The sequence below is a fragment of the Zonotrichia leucophrys genome, chromosome 24 (genome assembly GCF_028769735.1).
Source record: "Zonotrichia leucophrys gambelii isolate GWCS_2022_RI chromosome 24, RI_Zleu_2.0, whole genome shotgun sequence".
NCBI classification, from domain to species: domain Eukaryota; kingdom Metazoa; phylum Chordata; class Aves; order Passeriformes; family Passerellidae; genus Zonotrichia; species Zonotrichia leucophrys.
The window spans coordinates 7,147,642-7,168,353 of NC_088193.1; the positions used below are offsets into that span (position 1 = coordinate 7,147,642).

At 51.6% G+C, this 20,712-nt stretch overlaps 1 protein-coding gene across 3 annotated transcripts in view; it reads left to right on the plus strand.

Moving 5' to 3' along the window:
* The first annotated feature begins 4,235 nt into the window (after nucleotides 1-4,235).
* Nucleotides 4,236-20,712, plus strand: part of FLI1 (Fli-1 proto-oncogene, ETS transcription factor) — a 90,734-nt gene continuing 74,257 nt past the window's right edge. Inside the window, exons 1-2 of one of the 3 annotated variants that reach the window (XM_064732043.1) lie at nucleotides 4,236-4,549; nucleotides 6,277-6,385. In XM_064732043.1, coding sequence (XP_064588113.1) covers nucleotides 6,320-6,385 — 66 coding nt within the window. In that variant the 5' untranslated portion in view covers nucleotides 4,236-4,549; nucleotides 6,277-6,319. Of the gene's footprint in view, nucleotides 4,550-6,276; nucleotides 6,386-18,735; nucleotides 18,957-20,712 lie in introns of those variants that run through there. The other 2 variants (XM_064732044.1, XM_064732045.1) reach the window with 2 other exon arrangements.

Consider the following 20,712-nt stretch of genomic DNA (forward strand, 5'->3'; position numbering starts at 1 on the left):
CACTGTGGGATTAATTCCCTCTCCCACAGGAATTCCTGTCCCCCTCTGCCCCAGGATTCCTGTCCCACCTCTGCCCACCCCACTGCCTTGGGGTCTGAGGTTTTATCACCCCATCCCTGAACTTTCCTTCCTGCCTCTGATCCCTGAGGTTTCTTTGTCCAGGAAATGTCACTGTCACCCTCCTGCCCCACCCCACACAGCCTCAGGGGCTGGTAAAAACCCACAGGAACTGAGGCTCACACCAGCCCCTGACCCAAACTGCTTTAAGGGGAGTTCTACGACATCCCACAGACACTAAATTATTTCCTTGGATGTTTATAAACAAGGGGAGTGCAAACCCCCATGTTCTGTAAATGATCAGGACTTTACCAACACCAAACTCTCACTTTTTGTAACTCCACAATAAACACTCCTCCAAATAAACACTCCAAACATGTCCTCAAATCCAGGCAGTGAAAAGAGAAAGGTTCTCATTCCCATCCAACAGATAGGGAACAAGGAAATTAAAATTCCTGGGGCACTCATGAACCTTCACCTAACATTCCTTTTTCAGGAATAATATAGCATCCAACAATGACAGCAATCCCTTTTCTTCCTATGCCCTCATTTTATCTCTGGAACTAAAGCTTTCCCTGTGTTGTGATAATGATTTTATCACTAATTGATGATTATTTATTTGAATACACTGACCACATCCATCACTAATATTAGGGTGAAGCATATTCTATTTCAAAGGTGGTTTTCCTGCTAGAAAGTGATTTAGCAAAGCTGAAATATTTGTCCCAAAAATATTTACAGATACACATTTTATTTCAGATATACAATTAGAGCGGCTTTGCAGATTTTCAGTGGACTTCATCAAAGTGTCTTTAATGATTAAATAATTAGTAGAAATGAAGGAGCATTGCTGAAATCGGTATTTCTGAGCTTTCTGGGCTTTCTGAATTAAACCTTTTTGCATTGGTTATTTATGACAGAAAATATTTTTCATGCTAAAATTCTAAATTTTAACGATGGAAAATGAAAATAAATTCTAACAGAGAGGATTTTTCTCTCAGACTAATAATTTAATTTCAGGAACATGTCTAATTTTAATTCACTTTAACTGCTCCTTGCAGCTCCAGCTATGCAAAAGTACCTTTGTATCAGATGCTGCTTTAAGATAGCACAGGGAAAGGCAGAAACTGCAGCCACAGAGGGTTTTTATCTTGTCCCAAACCCCTCTGCAGCACAGCAGATGCAAACCCAGCTGGACATCTCTCCTTGGATGTTGTTCCACCATTTCTTCCTGAATCCAGGGATTCAGGGGAATTCAGGAGCCTGGTTTTACCCCAGCTCCTGGACTCACCTGTGCCCCCAAAGCACAAAGTGGAGGTGCCTGCATGGGGGCAGGGTGTGGAAGGTGTTTGGGATCCTTCAGAACCCCGGGGAGGTTCTGCCCTTGGTCACTGCTGGATCCTCCTATTTCCCTCTCAAACACCCAAATCTGGGCTCTGCCCTTGGTCACCGCTGGATCCTCCCATTTTCCCCTCTCAAACACCCAAATCTGGGTTCTGCCCTTGGTCACCGCTGGATCTTTCTGTTTGCCTCCCAAACACCCAAATCTGGGTGCTGTGGTGGCCAATTTCACCGAGGCAGTGGCACCTCCCCTCTGGCTGCTCTCCTTGGCCATTACATTGTGGGCCAAGCCTGGCAGAGGAGCAGGAGCCAACAAATTGTCATTATTTGCTCATGGCATGTGGAACAGTGGTGAACAGCTCAAAAGCCCTCATTTCCCTGGCAGGAAGGAGAAACTGAAGCACAGCAGCATGTGTGTGGTTCCATGTCAAGCACTGGAGCTCCATCTGCCTTCCCAGACTTTCCCCTTATTCCTAATTAACATGTTGAGGAATTTTAAAATGTAATAAACATTATTTCTAAACAACCCGAAAGGAAAGCTTGCTTCTCTCCAGTTTGATGTAAACATTTATAGCACAGCTCCATCCTTAAACAGTTAATCTTATAGTGACCTATTAAAATAAAATGAATTGTGTTATAATTCATCCTAAAGCAACCTCGGGGTGAGTGTATCAGGTAACTCCTGCTTTTGCAGCCCTCATGACGTTTTTAATCAAATTCAGCTGTAATTGCTGGAGCATTCACATGCCTCTTTTAATACCCTGCCTCCATTTGGGACTCATATGAGTCTGTTTTCTCTTAACGTAGCTAATAAATAGAAAACATGAAAAGAGCACATTTCGCAGGGCTCGGAGCTTTTGCACCGTTCCGTTTGTGGCAGCGATTGTCTGCACTTGGCAGTGCCCGGATAAATCCCTTTGTGGGGTGGAACCCGCTGGGTTTGTGTGCTCACACCCCGTTAAAGGGACAGGGACAGGAACCCAGGGAAGATTTCATCGGCATCTTTAAAAACCCACGGCTGATGGAGGCTGGAGCGTCGCTTGTGAGCATCTCCAGGATGCTGCTGAATTGGGGCTGTGCCCCCGAGATGTTCGAGTAAACAAAACCCCTGCGCCTTTCCCTGCCCAGGAGCAGGGGGATGGTGCTCGGGGCTTTGCAGTCTCCGACGCTACAGCTGCTTCCAATTTGCCAGCAATTTTCTTTTGGGCTAGTAAAGCTCCCAGGATGGCTGGAACTGGCCACATGGGCTCTGCCTCGGCTCTGGGGTTTGGTTACAAGGGCAGCAAACCCAGCTCGGGATCCGGGGTTGGCGTTTCCCCTGAACCTGGCAGTGCTTTACATCCCAAATTCCCGTTAACGCCAACCTTTAAAGGATTTTTCATGGCAGGTTGTGGTGTGCCGGAGCCGGGCTGGGATTGCTTTAAAAGTGCAGCAAAATGAGATCGGGGCAGGGATGCACCGAGGGTTCCCTGCCCCGCCAGGAAAGGGAAAAGCGTCGGTGACCATGAGAGCGGAGCCCGGGTTCCTCCGAGCCGGGCTCTGTGTAATTCACACGTGGAAACGTGAGAAAAGAATGAGCGATGGCTTTGAAACGTGAGCCCGTGCGGTCCCGCCTGGGCACAGAGCAGTTCCCGTCCTCGCACAATAATGACATTAAGGCTTGCAAAAAACATTTTTAACCCCTGCACGCGATTTTTTAAAAAGCCTTTAATGATGACAACGCTGCTTTTGATTTTAGAGGGATTTTTTCCCTATTCCCTTTCTGTCCTGGTTGTTGCCCCGATCCCTTCCCTCCTCCGTGTCCCTCCTGTCGCTTTGCTTCCCCTTCCATCCCAAGGAAGCTTCTCCCCAAAACCCCGTCCCCTCACCTTGGGAAAGGCTTTCTCTCGCCACAAACAACAACAATTATAATAACAACAAAGAATCCGAAGAATTTCTATATTAAAAAGTGGCGAGGTCCCTGGTTGCCGGGTCCGGGTCTGAGTCTGTTTTCCTTGGAAATTGGGAGGAATGCTAAACGCCTCGTCTACCAGGGAGTAAATTGTGTGCGGAGCTCAAGGCACGGCTCCCAGGTTGCCCTTTCACCCCTTCACTTTATATGTTCCTCTTATTAAGGAGAAAAATGTTTCAATATGTTGGAATTTGGGGCAAAGCCGCGAAGTAGAGAAAGAGAATAGAGAATGGAAGAACATTTTCCAAATAGTTTTGGTAACCCTTCTGAGGGTTGCATTTAAAATTGATGTTGTACTAAAATCCCTGGAAGTTTTTGCCCAGGTTAGAACAAAATATTGTCTGTGAAGGTTTCTGAGATGACAAAATGCACCAGGAACGTGACTCCGGTGGGGAAAAACCATCCCTGGATTGAAGATGTGTTTCCTTTCCCTCCTGAACACGTTCCTGTTTGATAGGCTCTTGTGAAATAGCTAAAAAGAGCTGGAGGTTTCGGCTGGCGGGGAGAAATGCGGAATTTTTTAACCAAAAGTACCGTTTGGAGCCGCTTCCATCGCGCTCTCCCAGGCTGTGCATCTGCAGCGTGCTCCGTCATGCTTTGGGTTAACTCTTTTCTAGGTAAGAGTCAGGAAAGAAAACCTCAAAATAAGGACCGATGATTTAAAAACGGATATTTGAAACTTCCTTATTTTAAAAAGGGGATTTAAAGTAGCACTTGAGCTCCACTCAGCGTCTCTTTTCGGCTTGACTCCTCAGCAATATATATTTTTTAAAGTTGCGATTTTTTTCCTTTTTTTTTTTTTTCTTTTTCCTCTTTTTCTGTTTTTGGAGTGTTGTTTAAAGTCGCTCACAGCGCCAGGAGGACTCATGGGGCGAGGATGTCCCATGGCCACGAATAATCTGAGGGAACAGCTGGAATATTGATAAGGGGGGAAAACGGAAATCAAATGAAAAGTAGAGGGCAGAGAAGCAAGGGAAAGGAAAGCAAAGCACGTCCTGGAGCTGCGAGCAGCACAGAAGCCCCCTGAGGAAATGCCTGCTTGATGCAGCCTGTCTGGATGGGCTGGGAATTTTAACTTCAGCGCTGCTTTGGATCCAACGCGTTGAAATCTCTCTTCTCCCCGCAAAACTGCAGCGGCGAGGGCAGCTGGGTTTGTTCCCAACCTGGATCTTTACAAACTGAGGGGAAAGGCTCCTAAAGGTGAGTCCTTCCACCATAGCAATAACAATAAGGATTTAAAAGTTGTTTAAGAGGCCTTTTTCTGTCGCGGCTGACGCTGGCAGGGAGAGCCGATTGATAAATAATCCGCTGCAGGCTCCTGAGAAGCGCTCCAAAATGTGCAGATGTATTTATTTACATGCACGGGCGTAATTACAACAGGGAGGTAAAGGAGGCGGGAGGGGGACGCTAATCAGGGGTAAAGAGGAGAGCGGGGAAAACCAATATGGGAATCCTTGACCCCAGAAAATTTACTGGCGAGGCAAAATTACCTTGTCCTCCGCTCTGCCTGCCCCCACCCCCCGTCGCAAGTTCAGAAGCAAAAGAAACTGGAATGTGTTAGGAGGGAGGACGACAGGAAAAAAAGGAATTGTACTTATCAGAAACACATTGTCCGCCTTAGAGCCGCTTGCCCTCCCGTGCCAGCTGGACGGGCAATAAATACTTTAAAAATCAATTAAAGGGGGGTTACGTGCAGATAGCGAGCTTTTATTTTCCAGTTGTTGAGCTGTGGGGTTTTTTTGTTGCTGTTTTTATTTCTTTTTTCCTTTCCCTGAACTCCACGGAAGGTTCTAGGAGTGCGGGGTCTCAGCTTCATTAGCGCGGGGCTGTAATTAACCCGCGGCTGGCTCGGATCCGAGCGGTACACGCCGTCAGGACCCCACAGCTTTTCCTCAGGAGCTTGGAGAAAATCCCAGCCCGGCCCCGGGGGCTGCGCGGCTCCTGCGCATCCCTCCCGTCCCGCCGGCTCCTTTCCCTGCCGTAATTCCCATCTCGGACCCTTCCTTCCAGCACAGAGCATCAGGCGGGGATGCGTGCGAGGGCGATCCTTAATGATTCACCACTTGCACTTCGCTAATTACACTGAGCTAATTACACTTTGCTAATTGTTTCTGGCGCGTTCCGGGAGGATCAGGGAGGACAAATGAAATCGGTTTGTGGGGTATTTTGGCGGCTGGAGTTTGTTTTCCCGCACAGCATCGCTGTCAATCTCTGCAGGGACGATTTGGGGTTGGAGGCAGAAAATTCCCGGTTCAACAGGAGCTCATCAAACCTGGCGAGTGCAGGAAAACAGATGGGGTGCCCTAAACAGAGCCTGAGCAGGACCCCAAATAAAAACGGGATTGACAACCCTGAGTTCTTTTAATATTTGCAGCGATGCTTCCTTTCGGGGTATATTTTAATTTATGGTTTAATTATTGTTGGTGGGGAAGGGTCCTTAAATCAGTCGGGGCCGGCGGGTTAATGGCTCGGGATGGTTTCAATGAGCCGGGAGAGGCAAATGCCCCTCGCCCAGCCCGGGGAAAGCTCGGGGTACGAGTCAATGGGGTTAACTAGGCTCGACATGAAAACACGAGTATTTCAGCTGGCTTTTAATTGTTGGCTAAGAAATTCAGTTAATCAAATGTCAAACCTTTCCCTCTGCTCTGGTCTAACGTGAAGGAGGAGCTTTTCCTGTGGAGGAGGGAGAATCTAAAGAAAAAACCAAACTGGTGTTTAAAAAGAGAAATAAACCCTTGTTCTGAGAGTCCCTCACTTGATTTTAGTTACTGTGTTGATGTGTTCTCTGTCCTTTAAAAGTAACACTTAAATGCTTGATCATTCCCCTCTATATTTTATTACCAATCTTGTTATTTAGACCAGGTTTTATTCCTTTATTTTTCTATATACAAATATATGACTGGGAGTATTTTTGTGATTTATTTCAGGTCAAATTTAGGACCTTTAAATATATCTAATAAACAAGTAAGGATGTTTCAGACTGTCCCAGACACTTCGTCTTACGTCAAGGTAAGACATGACAGCATCTTTAAACAGGTAATGTCAAAAATCACAATCCTCCCAAATTCAGTCGTTTGTATTGGTTGAAAATCTCATTCCCTTTCTTACTGAATTTAGCAGGAAAAAAAATCCCTTGATCTTCAGTGGGAGAGGGGTCAGAGACTGAAATATCGAATTTATCCTTTTGGAAACATACAGGGCTGAGTCAGAAGTTGTGTTATCGGGGATAAACAACGAGTTCAAGTGGATTTCCCTTTTACCCCTCATTGCTGCTGGGTTATCTGTGCTCGGGCTGTGCCAAACTCCAGCGTGCTCCTGCTTTGCTGCTCTGGAAGCAGCACAGGGGCTGTGCTCGGGGCTCTATCCCAGAGCTGTCACCCTGGTTCTTCCATTTGCTCCCAGCTTTCCCCAGCCCCCCTTAGTCCTCAGCCAGGGCTGAATTTCCTCTCTTCTCTCTGCCGTGCCAGCTCCTGAGCTCCCTGTGCAAGATGATCCATGGAGCTGGGTGGTTTCTGCAAGGTCCATTCCAGAATGGATTTAGAGGGGGAAATATTGAATGGGTTAAAGGCAAACATCTTGGATGTGGATTGTCACACCAGGCAGTGCCGTGTGACACCGGGATTTCCTTCTGTGCTCCCGAAGTTTCTTTCTGTGCTTGAATGTTTCCATGTAATTTAGTAGGAAAATTTATCTTGTTTTGCTTTTTAACGGGTATTACCTTGTTTTGGTTTTTAACTGATATTACCAGATCTTGCACTTTAAATACTTGTTTGCATTTATACATTTCTAGTTTTTAAAAAAGGATCTTACAATATATTTTGATGGGCCACTTCTGCTTCTTTCTTTTTTAAAGATTAAAATAAAAACCCAAGCAGGGTTGGCACAGCCTTGTCCCTTCATACCTCAGCTGAGCTCTATATTATATTTGACATCATATAGGGTTTTTTTCACAACAGCTCCCAAGAATGTAAATAAACCAAGCCTGGGACATCTGGGTTACACGTTTGAGGCAAAGCCTGCATGCAGCAGCACTTAGGGAAAATCTAAACCACAAGCCTCTCCTGTCCCTGAAGAAACACAGGAGGGTGTTAACTACAGCTGGGTGGATAATTTGTAATGAATAATTTATTACAGGAATTCGGTCTCTCTTTTTTCCCCCTTTCCCTCTCTCAATGATCTGTGCCCCAGGATTCCTGGGGATGATCCACTGGATGATTCCTGTGAATAATCCCGAGGTCATGGCTCAGTTTGGGCACCTGTGGGACAATCAGCAGTGGAAATGCAAGCTTGGGATGATCCCAGGTCGTGTGGCACTGGCTGAGCTTGTGCAGCTGCTCCCCATCACTGCAACAACTCCAGCCAGGAATGGGCAGGGCTCCCCATGGGCTGATAGCCCCAGATCCCACTCCCACCTTGGTGCTTCAGGGAATCTTGGGGTAATTTTGCTCTGTGAGTTTGCATAGCTCTGGGTCAGGTTCTGGAACAGAAATTGTGGAAAACAGCTGGAATTCCAGTCTGGGGAATGAAATCCCATCAGAGTTCAAGCACATGAAGGTTCCCCATTGTGTGACTGGCTGTGGGGATGCAGGGAATGCCCTGGGATGCCCTGGCTGCAATGAGGAGAGGAAGGACCTGTCCATCCTCTGCAGTGGCGTCACTGCCCTGGGCTGGGAGCAGATCCAGGGCTGCTCCTGTTGTGTGCAAAATTCCTTTGGAATGGTGGAAGTGAGGCCTGAAAAGTGACCGTGGCAGCAGGACTGGGATCCTGTCCCTGGCTCAGCCTCAGGCAGGGCAGGGCTGCGGGAGAAGGGCTGGGACAGGGATCTCCTGCCAGGAGTTGGTGCTGTGTCCACCAGGGAGAGCTGCCCAGGTGGGACTCTCAGTGTGGAGGGAGGAATGAGCTGTGGGTGCTGGGCTCTGCCTCTGGCACAGCCCTCCCTCCTCAGCTGAGGGTGTTTTGGGCAAGGATTCTGTTTCTGCTGGTCTGTCTGCAGAGCTTCTCACACTCTGGTGGCACTGGGTAAATTGTTTGTAGCTGTGCTTAAAAAATCAACAGGATTCCCATGGAGTCTGACCCAAAATCCTCAGGAGACAAAGGAACGGTCTGCCCCTGGCTCTAAGGGGTTTGAGTTGGGCAGTTCTGTCCCAGAGGGACCAAAAGGTGCCTGGGCTGTTCATAAAGGTGGGAGTGTGGTGGAATCCAGGAAAGTTTGCACCCTCAGCACATGGGTGAGGTCAGTCCCTGCCCCCCTGGGTTTGGTGGCACCCCCAGTGACCCAAATGCCCCCAGGGGCAGCAGAGAGGCTCTGCCAGTGCCTGTTCACAGGATTGCTGGGATGGTGAATGCTCCAGGCAGTGGAAATGTGGGTGTGGGTCCCCTCCCTGCTGCAGGGAGCTCTGGGCACCCCCACCCTCTGCTGCTGCCTCTCCCCATCCTCGAGCGTGGCTGCAGCTGAGCCAGGTCCCACTGAGACCCCCCTGCTGCCCACCCTCACCTGGAGGGCTCGCTTGGACACAGAGAGAAGGAGAGACTGAGAGATATTGATCAATTCTCTCTCTTTGTCTTCCCTTTCCCCCTTCCCTCCCTTTCTCCCTTTCCCCCTTCCTTTCCTCCTTCTCCTTTCCCTTCCTTTCCCTCCCTTCCTTTCCTTCCTTCTTCCTTCTTCCCTTCCTCCCTCTCCCTTCTCCTTTCCTCCCTCCTCCTTTCTCCTTTCTTTCCTTCTTCCCTTTCCTTTGCACTGCTTTCCCCTTTCTTGCCCTTTCTTTTCCCATTTCCTTTCCCTTTCTTCCTTTCCTTTCCCTTTCCTTCCCTTTCCTTTCCCCTTTCCTTTCCCCTTTCCTTTCCCCTTTCCTTTCCCCTTTCCCTCCCCCTTTCCTTCCCCTTTCCTTTCCTTTCCCCTTTCCTTTCCCCTTTCCTTTCCCCTTTCCTTTCCCCTTTCCTTTCCCCTTTCCTTTTCCCCTTTCCTTTCCCCTTTCCCTTCCCCTTTCCTTTCCCCTTCCCTTTCCCCTTTCCTTTCCCCTTTCCTTTCCCCTTTCCTTTCCCCTTTCCTTTCCCCTTTCCTTCCCTTCTTGTTATTATCATTCCTTCTCCACCAAGCATTGTTTGCTGCCTTATGGAAGGGAGAAGTATTTTCTCTGTTACTTTTGTGGGATGTGAACACCACCCCCACCAGACAAAGAGAGATGGGGATTGATCTTTTCTATGAATCCTCCCCAACAGACGGACAGTGTGCATTCACTTCAGGTTTCCTCTGTGCCTTGGACAGAAAATGCCTCATCCCTCCAGGCTGGAGTCCAGAGGGGGCAGCTGCAGGGTGTCCCCATCACACACCCCACAGGGTGTCCCCCACACCTGCAGGGTGTTCCACAGGAATCTCAGGAGGAACAAATTCACAAATATCCTTCAGGCCACGGGGTTCTTGTCATGGCTCTCCAGAAGCAGCCTGAGGGTCAGGTGGGGGAGCTGCAGGAGGCAGAGCAGGATTTCATGGAAAATGCTTTAACCAGGATTTTTGTGTGGAGTCACTCGGATTGGAGCTCAGGGCTGGAACCTCGATTTCCATCTCAGCACAGGGGGGTCATTGAGAGCACTGAAAACTGATCCCATGGAACAGGGGAACCAATCCCATAAAACTGACAGGGAAACTCGATCCCACATCCCACAGAAACCCTGACAGGGAACCCAATCCCACAGAATTGAAAAGGAACCCAGTCCCAGAGAACTCCTGACAGGGAACCCAATCCCATGGAAGTCCAATCGTACAGAATTCCTGACAGAGGAATGCAATCCCATGGAGCTCCTGACACAGGAACCCAACCCCAGAGAACTCCTGACAGAGGATCCCAATCCCATGGAACTCCAGTCCCACAGAGCTCCTGACAGGGAACCCAATCCCATGGAATTCCTGAGAGGGGAACCCAATCCCATAAAACTGACACAGGAACCCAATCGCATGGAAGTCCTGACAGGGAACCCCAATCCCACAGAGCTCCTGACACAGGAACCAAATCCAACAGAATTCCTGACAGAGGAACCCAGTCCCACAGAACCGACAGGGAAACCCGATCCCATAAAACTGACACAGGAACCCAATCCCATGGAACTCCAATCCCATGGAGCTCCTGACACAGGAACCCAATCCCATGGAACACAAATTCCATGGAACTCCTGACAGGGAACCCAAGCTTCTCTCTCACACCCACTTCTTGTAGGGGCCTTAATTCAATGGAGGGCTGGGAATTTGTAGAAATATAAAATAATTTTGATCCTTCATGGCTTATTCTGCATAAGTGTTGAAGAATTTCTATTCCTCAGACCATTAGGGACTGGCTGATCTGCGAATATTTAATAATTCACAGTGTATCAGAGGGTGCTAATCTCATCCAAACACGAGGACTTGACTTTAGAGAATGAAACACAGAATGTAATTGCGAAATTAAATTTTAAAAGAAGACAGCACTGGAATCCTGGCTGGAGGGATATGGAAAGAATTAGAGCCATAAGCAAAGCAACATGACCTGTGAATTCTGATTTTTTAATTATGCCCATTGTGACAGCTCCTCCAGGTCACAGCAGCCTCGCTCCCCTCCTGCCCGCACAGAGCTCTCGGATGTGTGCAAAGGCACAAGGATCATTTGGGGGTTCATTGCTCACCCGCGCTTTTCTCTGCCCTTGGGCAACATCCAAACGCTTCATTCCCTTTATTGCCTGCTGCTCCCACACTCAGCGCTTCTGCTTTCGCTTCCCGTGCCCACCCCGAGACTGCCTGGGGCCGGCTCAGCCTCTCTCCCTTGCTGCTCCTGGAGCTGCTTTTCCTGCTCCTGGAACCCCGTTACTTCTCCTGGAGCCCCTTTTCTATCTCCTGGAGCTCTTTTTCCTGCTCCTAGAGCCATTTTCCTTTTCCTGAAGCCCCTTGCTGATCCCGGAACTCCTTTCCTGCTCCTGGAGTTCTTTTCCTGCTCCTGGAGCCCCTTACTACTACTGGAGCTCTTTTTCCTGTTCCTGGAGCTCCTTTCCTGCTCCTGGACCTCCTTTCCTTCTCCTGGAGTCCCTTACTCCTCCTGGAGCCCTTTTCATTCTCCTAGAGCTCCTTTTCCTGTTCCTAGAGCTCCTTTCCTGTTCCTGGAATCCTTCCCAGCTCCTGGACCTCCTTTCCTGCTCCTGGACCTCCTTTACTGCTCCTGGAGCCTCTTACTCCTCCTGGAGCTCCTTCCCTGCACCTGGAGCTCCTTTCCTTCTCCTGAAGCCCTTTCCTCCTCCTGGAGCTCCTTTTCCTGTTCCTGGTAATCCTTTCCTGCTCCTGGAAACCTCTTCCCTGCTCCTGGAGCTCCTTTCCATCTCCTAGAGTTACTTTTCCTGCTCCTGGAGCCCTTTTCCTGCTCTTGGAGCTCCTTCCCTGTCCCTGAAGCTCTTTCCTGCTCCTGGAGCCACTTTGCTTTTCCTGGAGCTCCTTTCCTGCTCCTCGAGGCCAGACACCTCGGGAGGTCCCCCGGAGCAGGAGGGGAGCCCCGGGGGGACAGGAGCGGCTGTCCCGGTGTCACCCCCGCGGTCCTGCAGCCCCAGCCCTGGGCAGGGCACGGGGATGGATTCTGCTCGGGAAGGAACCCCAGGTTCCCGCTTTAAGCCCGGGTTTAAGGCAGCCCTAAGGTTTGTGCTGCAGCACAAAGAAGGATATTCATGCAGGGAAAAGGGGCTGCGTGGCTGGGAACAATATTGGGTTTGTTCTTGCTCTCCCTGCGCTGGAAAGTTTACAGAAGCCCTAAAGAGAGAGGGGGTAAACTCTTATTTTAAGAACAAAACAGTGGAGGTTTCTTTGGAGCGGGCGCTGCCAAAGCCTGGCACACCGGACAGGAGCAGAGGACAGGCTGCCAGGAGAGAATACCCCGGGATTTGGTTCGGTTTGCTTTGCAGCGGGGTTGGTGCGGGGTCAGCCGCAGGTGCTCAGGGATGGGAAGGAACAGGAGCAGCTGAGAGCCCCAGCCCGGCAGGAACGGCAAAACCAAAGAACCAAATCCTCCCTGGGCTGGCTTCTCCCCGCTCCGGGTGCTGATGTTCCCACTGAGTGCATCCTCCGGCGTTTTGTCCTTTTCTGCTTTTTCTATTTTTTTTCCCCCCGTTTTCCCCATTGCTGGCATCCCGGAGGGTTCCAGTCCTGCTCGCCGGCACCTCCAGGGTGGGCACTGCGGTGGCTCCGGGGGCAGGAGCTGCTTGAGCTCCTTCTCACTCACCTTCCGCCTAAACTAATTGCGTTTATACCCAATCCTTTCCCTTTCTTCCCATTTCTCGGGGTACTAACGCTGCTAAATTGTCGGACTTTTAGCAAGTCGCTGATTAACGCCCTATGACAACTTGGAGCTTAAGGATTTAGGTCTTGTTTGCACCGATCTCTCTGTTTTAAAGAGAAAAATCCCTCTCCGTGTCCCCGTGCCTCTCTCCCGTGCTCAGCCCGGGGCTGGCATTGCTCCTTCCCGCTTCACCTTCAAGACACGGCTTGAATCTAAGTCGAGGTGGGAGAAAAGTTGTTTTTCTCCTAGAATTGTGGCACGTTGGAGCTTTCTAAAATAAATTGGGCACAAGGGACGAGCTTTTCGAGTGACCTCCGTCTTCAGGCAGCAGCAACCAACCCCCTCCCCAGCTCTGCGACCTTTTAATGGCTCCATTCTTTCCCAATTTACAGGAAAAACGCCCCCTCCCAATATACTGGATCCGGGGAATTTTGTATTCCAGCCCTCCCGATGCTCTCCCAGCCCCGTGGTCAGAAGGAGAGGAGGTGTGGAGGGAAAGGGGAGCTAAAAGGGAAGAAAAGAGAGAGTGAATGCTAAGGGGGAAAATGCTTTAAATCTTTCCTGTAAATCTCCAAATATATGAAGTCTGAGGAACAAATTCAAAGCAGGCACAGCCGCCTGAAGAGAAGTTAGAGAGAAATATTCTGTTCCATTCAAGCGCATCAAGGGTCTCGCTGAAGTCTTGTTTGGCTAAGGTCAGACGAGACTGGGTTCTCCAATAAAAATAAATCTCAAATTAATTATGGCCTCAAGCGAGGGGCCAGACGTTCGGAGCTAGTGCACTGCAGTCTGTTTTCTTGGCCTTCAGTATTTTTGTTTTTTGTGCCTCGGCTTTTCAATAACTGCGGGATGGGGGAGGGAGGGAGGGCGGGCGCTGTTTTATTGGGACATGGAACTCAAATAAAAGCATCCAGGACACCCCTGGCTCGCCCCGCTCGCCCCTCATTGCCATGCAGCTTCAAAGCTCCCGCATCTTCTCCACCCCGCTTTTAAGACATTATGTTTTACTTAGTAGCGATTAGCGAGGAATAACTCCCCGGCTTCAGCTCCGAGATCTGCTGGGCTGTTCCTGTCGGGAAGAGGGACCCGATCCTCCAGTTCTGATCCCCTCTCCCGATCCCCTTTTATTGCTGCGGCTGAAAAGCGGAGGTTTACCCAATTCGCTGGGTCTAAAATTGGGATTCGTTTCGGGAGATCAAATCCCAGGGCTGCAGTTTGGGCTTTTTGCTTGTAAGAACGTGGGGTTAGAAAAGAAACAAACACGTCGCGTTTTTCTTTCTGCGATGGGGTCAGTGCCAGGGGAAAGTCAGAGCCGGGGATTTTAAACGTTCCCTAAAGCTGGGGGAGAGTTTCCCTCCAGGGAAGGCTGGAGCGGGATAAACTCCGGCCCCTGCAAGCCCAGAATGACGGAATTGTGCCCACGTTCAGAGGGAACAGAACCTGTGGCAGGTTATCTGAAAAGCGGCTATTGGATTATATTATATATTATATATTATATATTATATATTATATATTATATATTATATATTATATATTATATATTATATATTATATATTATATATTATATATTATTGGATATATATCACACACAATGCACCGCGCGGGCTGTGGAAATACACGCGTGTGAAAAGCTCGTTTTACAAAGGGGACACTTTGCAAAAATTGAGGCTCTTTCTAGCCACAAAGCCAGAGCGTGGATGTTGGGGTTTTTGAGCTCCCCTCCTCTATCCCCGCGTTATTTCACAGCCACAGCTCCAGGCTGGGCTCAACGAGAGCTCAGCTGATGCTGTTGGGGTCACAGAGGGTGACAGAAGCCAATCCCCTCTCCCCCCCTTGGAAAATCAGATTCCCAACCTGCAATGGGGGTGGGAAAGGTTCCCACTGTGTTTGTTCCTAGGGAATAACCGGACGGTTTTAATCATGAAGTGATGCCCGCTAATCCCGCGTGGGTAACAGACAGAAAATCCAAATCTTTGGGGTTCTGCGAGGGATTGGCACAGAACTACACCGAGGGTTAACTCCTTTGGGTCTGGACATGAAACAGCTCCAGGCCACATCCCCCCCAGTGGCTCCTCATTCCCTTCGGATCGCGGCGTTTTCACCTTCTCCGTGTGGGGCTGGGAGCAGCCCCAAGGACGGGGACAGGAGGTGGGGACGTGCCAGGCGCCCGAGATCGATATTGAGCTAATTAACAACGCCGCTCGACAATTCCGTTCCGTTCGTTAACGTAGTGACATATAAAACTAATAACAATAATAAATAACAATAGAGGAGTAACTGATTTCTACCAGCCAGTCCCCATGTAAACATTTGAAAGCCGTGGTTGCCAAGATCAAATGATTTTCCAGCTGTCTGGCGGTGACCACATGAAGCAGATCCCAATTCCTTTGCTGTACGTACATGAGCATCCGAAGGGCGAGCGACAGATCCAGAGTGGCAACAGATCCTGCTCAGCGCCGTGCCCGCCTTTTCCCCGCCTGTCTCGGCTCCCTCCTTCGTGGTTAAATGCAATAACAGTTAAAAACCCAGTTAGATAACACTTAAATACTCAGTGAAACACCAGTGAAAAGCTCAGTCAAATACTCAGTTAAATAACAGTTAAATACCCAGAGTCACGGCACAACCACCTAGGATGATTCAGAGCTTGGCGTCCGGAGGTTATGAATATTTCAGCCTTTTGCAAAAAGTATGGAGTAACGTCAAAGGTGGCTTTGGTTTTGGTTTTGAGGTTTTTAGGGGGTATTTGTTTTTAAATTTTTTTTTTTGGGGGGGGATGGTGGAAGGTGGGGGATTAAAACAAAACCAGAAAGAAAAAATAATGCAAAGCTTCTATTTTTCGTTATTTGGGCGGAAAAGAGCAGATTGTTCGGCTTCTCCTTGGAGTGTGTAACACCTCCGCTCATTCCCTTATCTCTTGGATTCTCCCAAATGTTGCTTTAGACCAAACCCCGGAGGAGAAGCGCGGAGCATCCCTGCCAGCCCCGGTATCACGAGTGACCTGAGCAGGCTCCGCGCATCCCCAGACATGCAAAACAAACCCCTGCGGGTCACGGTGCCCGTCTGGCCATAAAATGCAGAGCTGGGTTCCAAAAATATCTCCCGGTGCGATGGTGGGGGGTCTGTCTGGCAACTGCCCGGCTTTGGGATGCGCGGCAGGGCCGGATTTGATTGTCCCTTCAGCTCCGGGCTGAAGGGACAAAAACGCCCTCAAAAAGGGTTTGAGGTGTCGGGCTCAGGGGGTTTTGGGGTTGAAGATGGGTGACATTTAGGGCTGGGGATGGGCTCAGGGAGTTTTGGCGTTGTCGGGCTCAGGGGTTTGAGGGTGTCAGGCTCAGGGGATTTGAGGTGTCGGGCTCAGGGGTTTGAGGGTGTCAGGCTCAGGGGTTTGAGGCGTCGGGCACAGGGGTTTGAGGGGGTCGGCCTCAGGGAGTTTTGGGGTTGTCGGGCTAAGGGGGGTTTGGGGTTGAAGATGAGTGACATTTAGGGTTGGGGTTGGGCTCAGGAGGTTGTGAGGGTGTCGGGCTCATGGAGTTTTGGGGCAGACGGGCTCAGGGAATTGAGGGTGTCAGGCTCAGGGGTTTGAGGTGTCAGGCTCAGGGAATTGAGGGGGTCGGGCTCAGGGAGTTTTGGGGCTGTCGAGTTCAGGGGTTTGATGGTGTCGGGCTCAGGAGTTTGAGGGGTCGGGCTCAGGGTTTTGAGGGGTCGAGCTCAGAGATTTGAGGTGTCGGGCTCAGGGGTTTGAGGGGTCGGACTCAGAGATTTGAGGTGTCGGGCTCAGGGGTTTGAGGGGTCGGGCTCAGGGGTTTGAGGGGTCGGACTCAGAGATTTGAGGGGTCGGGCTCCTCTCCCGGGAGCTGGGCCCGTTTTCAGGTGGTTCCCCCGCCTCTCCTGGATCCTCAGCTCCCCCGCTGTCGGTCCCGCAGCCCGACTCAAAGTGCCCTGTGATGTCGGTGGGTGACAGAGGCTCCTTCCAGGGGATTTTTCCCCTTTCCTTTCGCGGTTGAGATCCTCAACCTGCCCTCTCCCTCACCCCCCACCCGCGTTGTTTGTCGGAGCTGGTGGGGAGCGCTGTCTAGAGAGGAAACCATTCGGGTTTTGAAAGGATGCGTTTCACTCTTCCCTTTACCCTCTCGCTTTTCTGGTCGCTGTGGGAACGCCGAGGGGGGAGCCGGGACCGGAGCACTGGGGGAGAAGGGGCAGGACAGTGGGCACGGGAAAGCAAGAGGAATGAGGAAAGCAAAGGGTTAACGGTGATTTCTTTTAATTGAACTCCAGTTTTGTGGCCCTAGGCGAGGGGGGACCTGACCCCGCTAGCAGCATCCAGATGTGCGGCTCTCGGGGGACCCGCGCAGCCCCGGAGCGGGGGGCAGGCAGGAGGGGCCGGGGTCGGGCGCTCCCCCCGCTGCAGGCGGCCCCAAGCGCCGGCGAGCAGCGAGCCAAAAACCTCCAGGTCTGGTCACGTTCAGCCCCGTGTCTACATCCGAACTGAAAAATTGTAGCTGAATTGATGAGGCTAATTTCAGAGGAGGGGGAGGGAGGGGAGGGAGGGGCAAGGGGGATCTGCGGCTCTCTCCTGCCAGCCTCGGGCTCGGAGAAATAAAGTATTAATAAAGCATCCCTGCCGCAGCCGGGGAGAAACACTGGTGGCATTATTGCTTTTCCCTTTTGGAAGGAGCAGGGGCAAGATAACTTTGGATATAACTTTGCTTCCCCTCATCCCCTTCCCCGTGGCTGGACTAAAGACAGGGGGGAACAAAAAGCCTGGACGCGACTGGCACTGCACAAGGTAACGCTGTCCCCCGACGGGCAGGGTGCCCTGCTGCCCTGGCACCTTCCTCTCTTGCCTTCCCCTCCTTTCCTTTCCCTCGCTGTGTGCCCGGTTTGTGGAAGCGGGGCAGGAGGGCGGCCCGGCTGCTGCATGGTGTGTCCGTGGTTGTTGTGGCCCGGGCGGGGAGCGGGAGCGGCACAGGCGGGGATTGTCTCATTTCCCTTTGGAAAGGTTCGGCTTTTCCCGGAAAGAGGAAAACGCGCGTTCTGCTGCCGCTCGCTGCGCTCTGAATGAGGGAGGATCGCGCGTCAGGGGCTCTGGAGCGAGGTTTAGAGGCTGAGGGGTTTGTTTGCTGTTTGCTGTGCCCGTCAGGACACGGCACCCGAGCGGCTGTTCCGGTACTGAATGGGAGGTTCTGACATGGTTATCAAGAGGGGGTGTCCCCCCCGCTGTGTGGGGGTTTCACATCAGTGCGGAGGCTGGGAAAGGGCTCCGGCACCTGAAAGAAAGGACAGAAACCATCCATGGCAGCGCCTTCCCTTCCCAGCCCCACATCCCCCCGCCAGAGCAGCGGGACTGAGCGAAGGGGCCAGAGTGGCCGGGAGCCTCGGCTTGCCCGCAGCCCGTGTTGGATCCGTCTGTCTGTCCTGCATTATTGCACTCTGTGTTGGATCCGTCTGTCTGTCCCGCATTATTACACTCTGTGTTGGATCCGTCTGTCTGTCCTGCATTATTGCACTCAGCGCTCGCTCCTGGCAGCGGCTGCACCCTCGGCTCACGCTCCGTGCTGGGAGGCGTGAAGGAGAGGGCTCGAAATATGCTTTAAATTCGTTTTAATCGCCAGACTTTTTCTCTTCTCCCTCCGCCTGCCGTCACCGAATTGCATTTACGGTTTTCTCCCCTTAATTTTTCCCGTTGACTGGAAAACGCATTAATAAAAAAATCTGTGGGAAGAGACGGAAATTCGGTGAGTCAGGCGAAAGCTGCTCCAGCCAAAAGAAAAAAAAATAAAAAAAAAAGGCAAAACCCCACGTTAAACGGAGCCGTGAGATGACACAGGCTGCCTAACACGGGGTGCGAGGCAAGCTCTGCGCTGGCCGGGCTGTCCCAGCGACAAACAGGAGCTGTGACAGAGGTGGCTATTGTTCTGCCCCTTCTTATCTAAATGGAGCAAATATCCTGTATGTAAAATATATATATTTTCACCAAGAAGGCAGGACCAGCGTAGAGACGAAGGTTTCCTCCTCGAGTGACTTCACTTCCCAAAATTAGCAGAAAAAAACGTTTCATCCGGTTAACTGTCTCTTTTTCGCTCTGCTGCAAGAAGGAAAGTTAAAAAAAGAGAGAGACCGAGAGAGAGGGAGGGAGGGAGAGAGAGGGGGAGAGGGGGTACGGAGAGAGCAGCAAAACCGCTGGAAGGGCAGCGACAAGAGCGAAAAGAGAGAGAAGGATAAAAAACTTCAGCAGGCGTCAGTCGCAGGCTAAACCGGGTCAATGTGTGGAATATTGCTGGTCCCGGCTGGAAGTTTTTCCCGATGGACGGCACTATTAAGGTAAGGGCAGGAGGGGCTGGGGGTCCCCTCGGGCTGGGGGGCTCTGGGAAGGGGCGCGGGGCTGGGGGCCGGCTCCGGCCGGGCTCCCTCCTCCTCCTCCTCCTCCTCCTCCTCCCTCTCCTCCTCCTCTTCGGCCGCCGCGTCCCGGGGCTCTCCCGGGGCCTCCCCGGTGCTCGGGGGTTCGCAGCCGGTTCGTGCCCAGTGCCAGGGCCCAGGAGGGTCGGGCAGTGCCCGGCTCGGGGCAGTGCCAGCGGCAGCTCCTGCTCCCGGCTCGGCTCGGAGCTGCCCCCGCTGTCCGTCTGTCCCTGGCCCGGCCCTGGCCCCGGCGCTCTGGCTCGGGTGGTCGCCCGTGTTCCTCCAGCAGCTTTCTTGGGGTTTTTGGCGGGGAAAAAGCCCCGGGCTGGAGGAGAAACATCGCCCTGGCTCGGAGGAAAGGGAAGCAGAGTGAGGCAAATAAACCACCAAGCTAACCAACCTCGGGTGGCCTTGAGCAACCAGGGACGCTGCTGGGGCTGGGAGCAGTTCCCCCTCTGCCCCCCGGCCGCTCCTTCAGCCCCTGCCGGGATGAACCGAGCCCTTCCAGCTCCCCCAGAGCTTCTGCAAGCCGGGGCGGCACCGGGCTGCCTTTGGGGGACCCTTGTGTGAGTGTGACAGGCTCTTCTTGGGGAGCGCTGCGGGACAGGAGCCCTCGAACAGAGGAGCCTTGAAGCGAGAGACGCTGTGGGTGTGTTTGGGTTGGATGATTTCGAAAGATGCCTATCGCCTGCCTGGGTGGGGTGTCGAGCTCGCCTTAAAAGTGCCTTTTTTCTCTTTTTTTTCTTTTTTTCTTTTTTTTTTTTTCTATTTTTTTAAATTTTGCTGACCTGGGTAGAACAAAGCTGCAAACGGGCAGGAACTGAAACTGTCTCCCTTAGATTGCAGCTTGTGACAAGTGCACGGTTTGGAAAGGTCTCAAGAGAAGGGGGAGGGAAGGAGATGGACAGGAAGAGAAAATGGAAAGAGGAAAGAAGGAGGGAAAGAAAAGGTGAATGTCAGAAAGGAAGGGAGAAAGCAGGAGTGTTGAAAGCACAATATTTGGGAGGTATGGCTGGAATAAGACAGGTTTTCCCCTCCACCTCCTCAGATCTGTAGCAAAAGTAACCTGGGCCTCATTCAGGATACATTTAATGTACCACAACTTTCTTTGATTTGCGGAGCCCTAAATATTGTGCAGTGAAAGTGCAGAAATTCCCCATCTGTGCCTTTGCGGTGCTGCACACGTGGACCCGCCGTTGTGCAGAGGCCAGGAGCCCCCTGCCCATCCCTGAGCAGAGCTGGGCTGTGCCCCTGTTCCCCGGAGCCCCCGGGAGCTGCTCCTGCCCCCGCTGCCCCCAGCTCCCCCCGGCTGCGGTTTGGGGATGAGGAACTGCAGCTCCGAGCTGGGCTCAGTCACGCTGAGGCTGCGGCCAAAGGAGGAACTCGGCCACAGCCCAGGTCACTGCCCGGGGCTGGGCCTGCCCTGGGGCTGCTGGGCAGCCTCTGCCACTGCCCTGTGCCCGCTCTGCAGCCTCTGCCACTGCCCTGTGCCCTGCTGCCCTGCCAGGGCAGGGTCTGGCACTCCTGGGGCTGGGAGAACCAGGATACAGAGTCCAGAGATGGGATCCAGACACAGGATCCAGATATGGGATCCAGACACAGGATCCAGACACAGAATCCAGAGATGGGATCCAGAGACAGGATCCAGAGGCAGGACCCAGAGATTGGACCCAGAGATGGG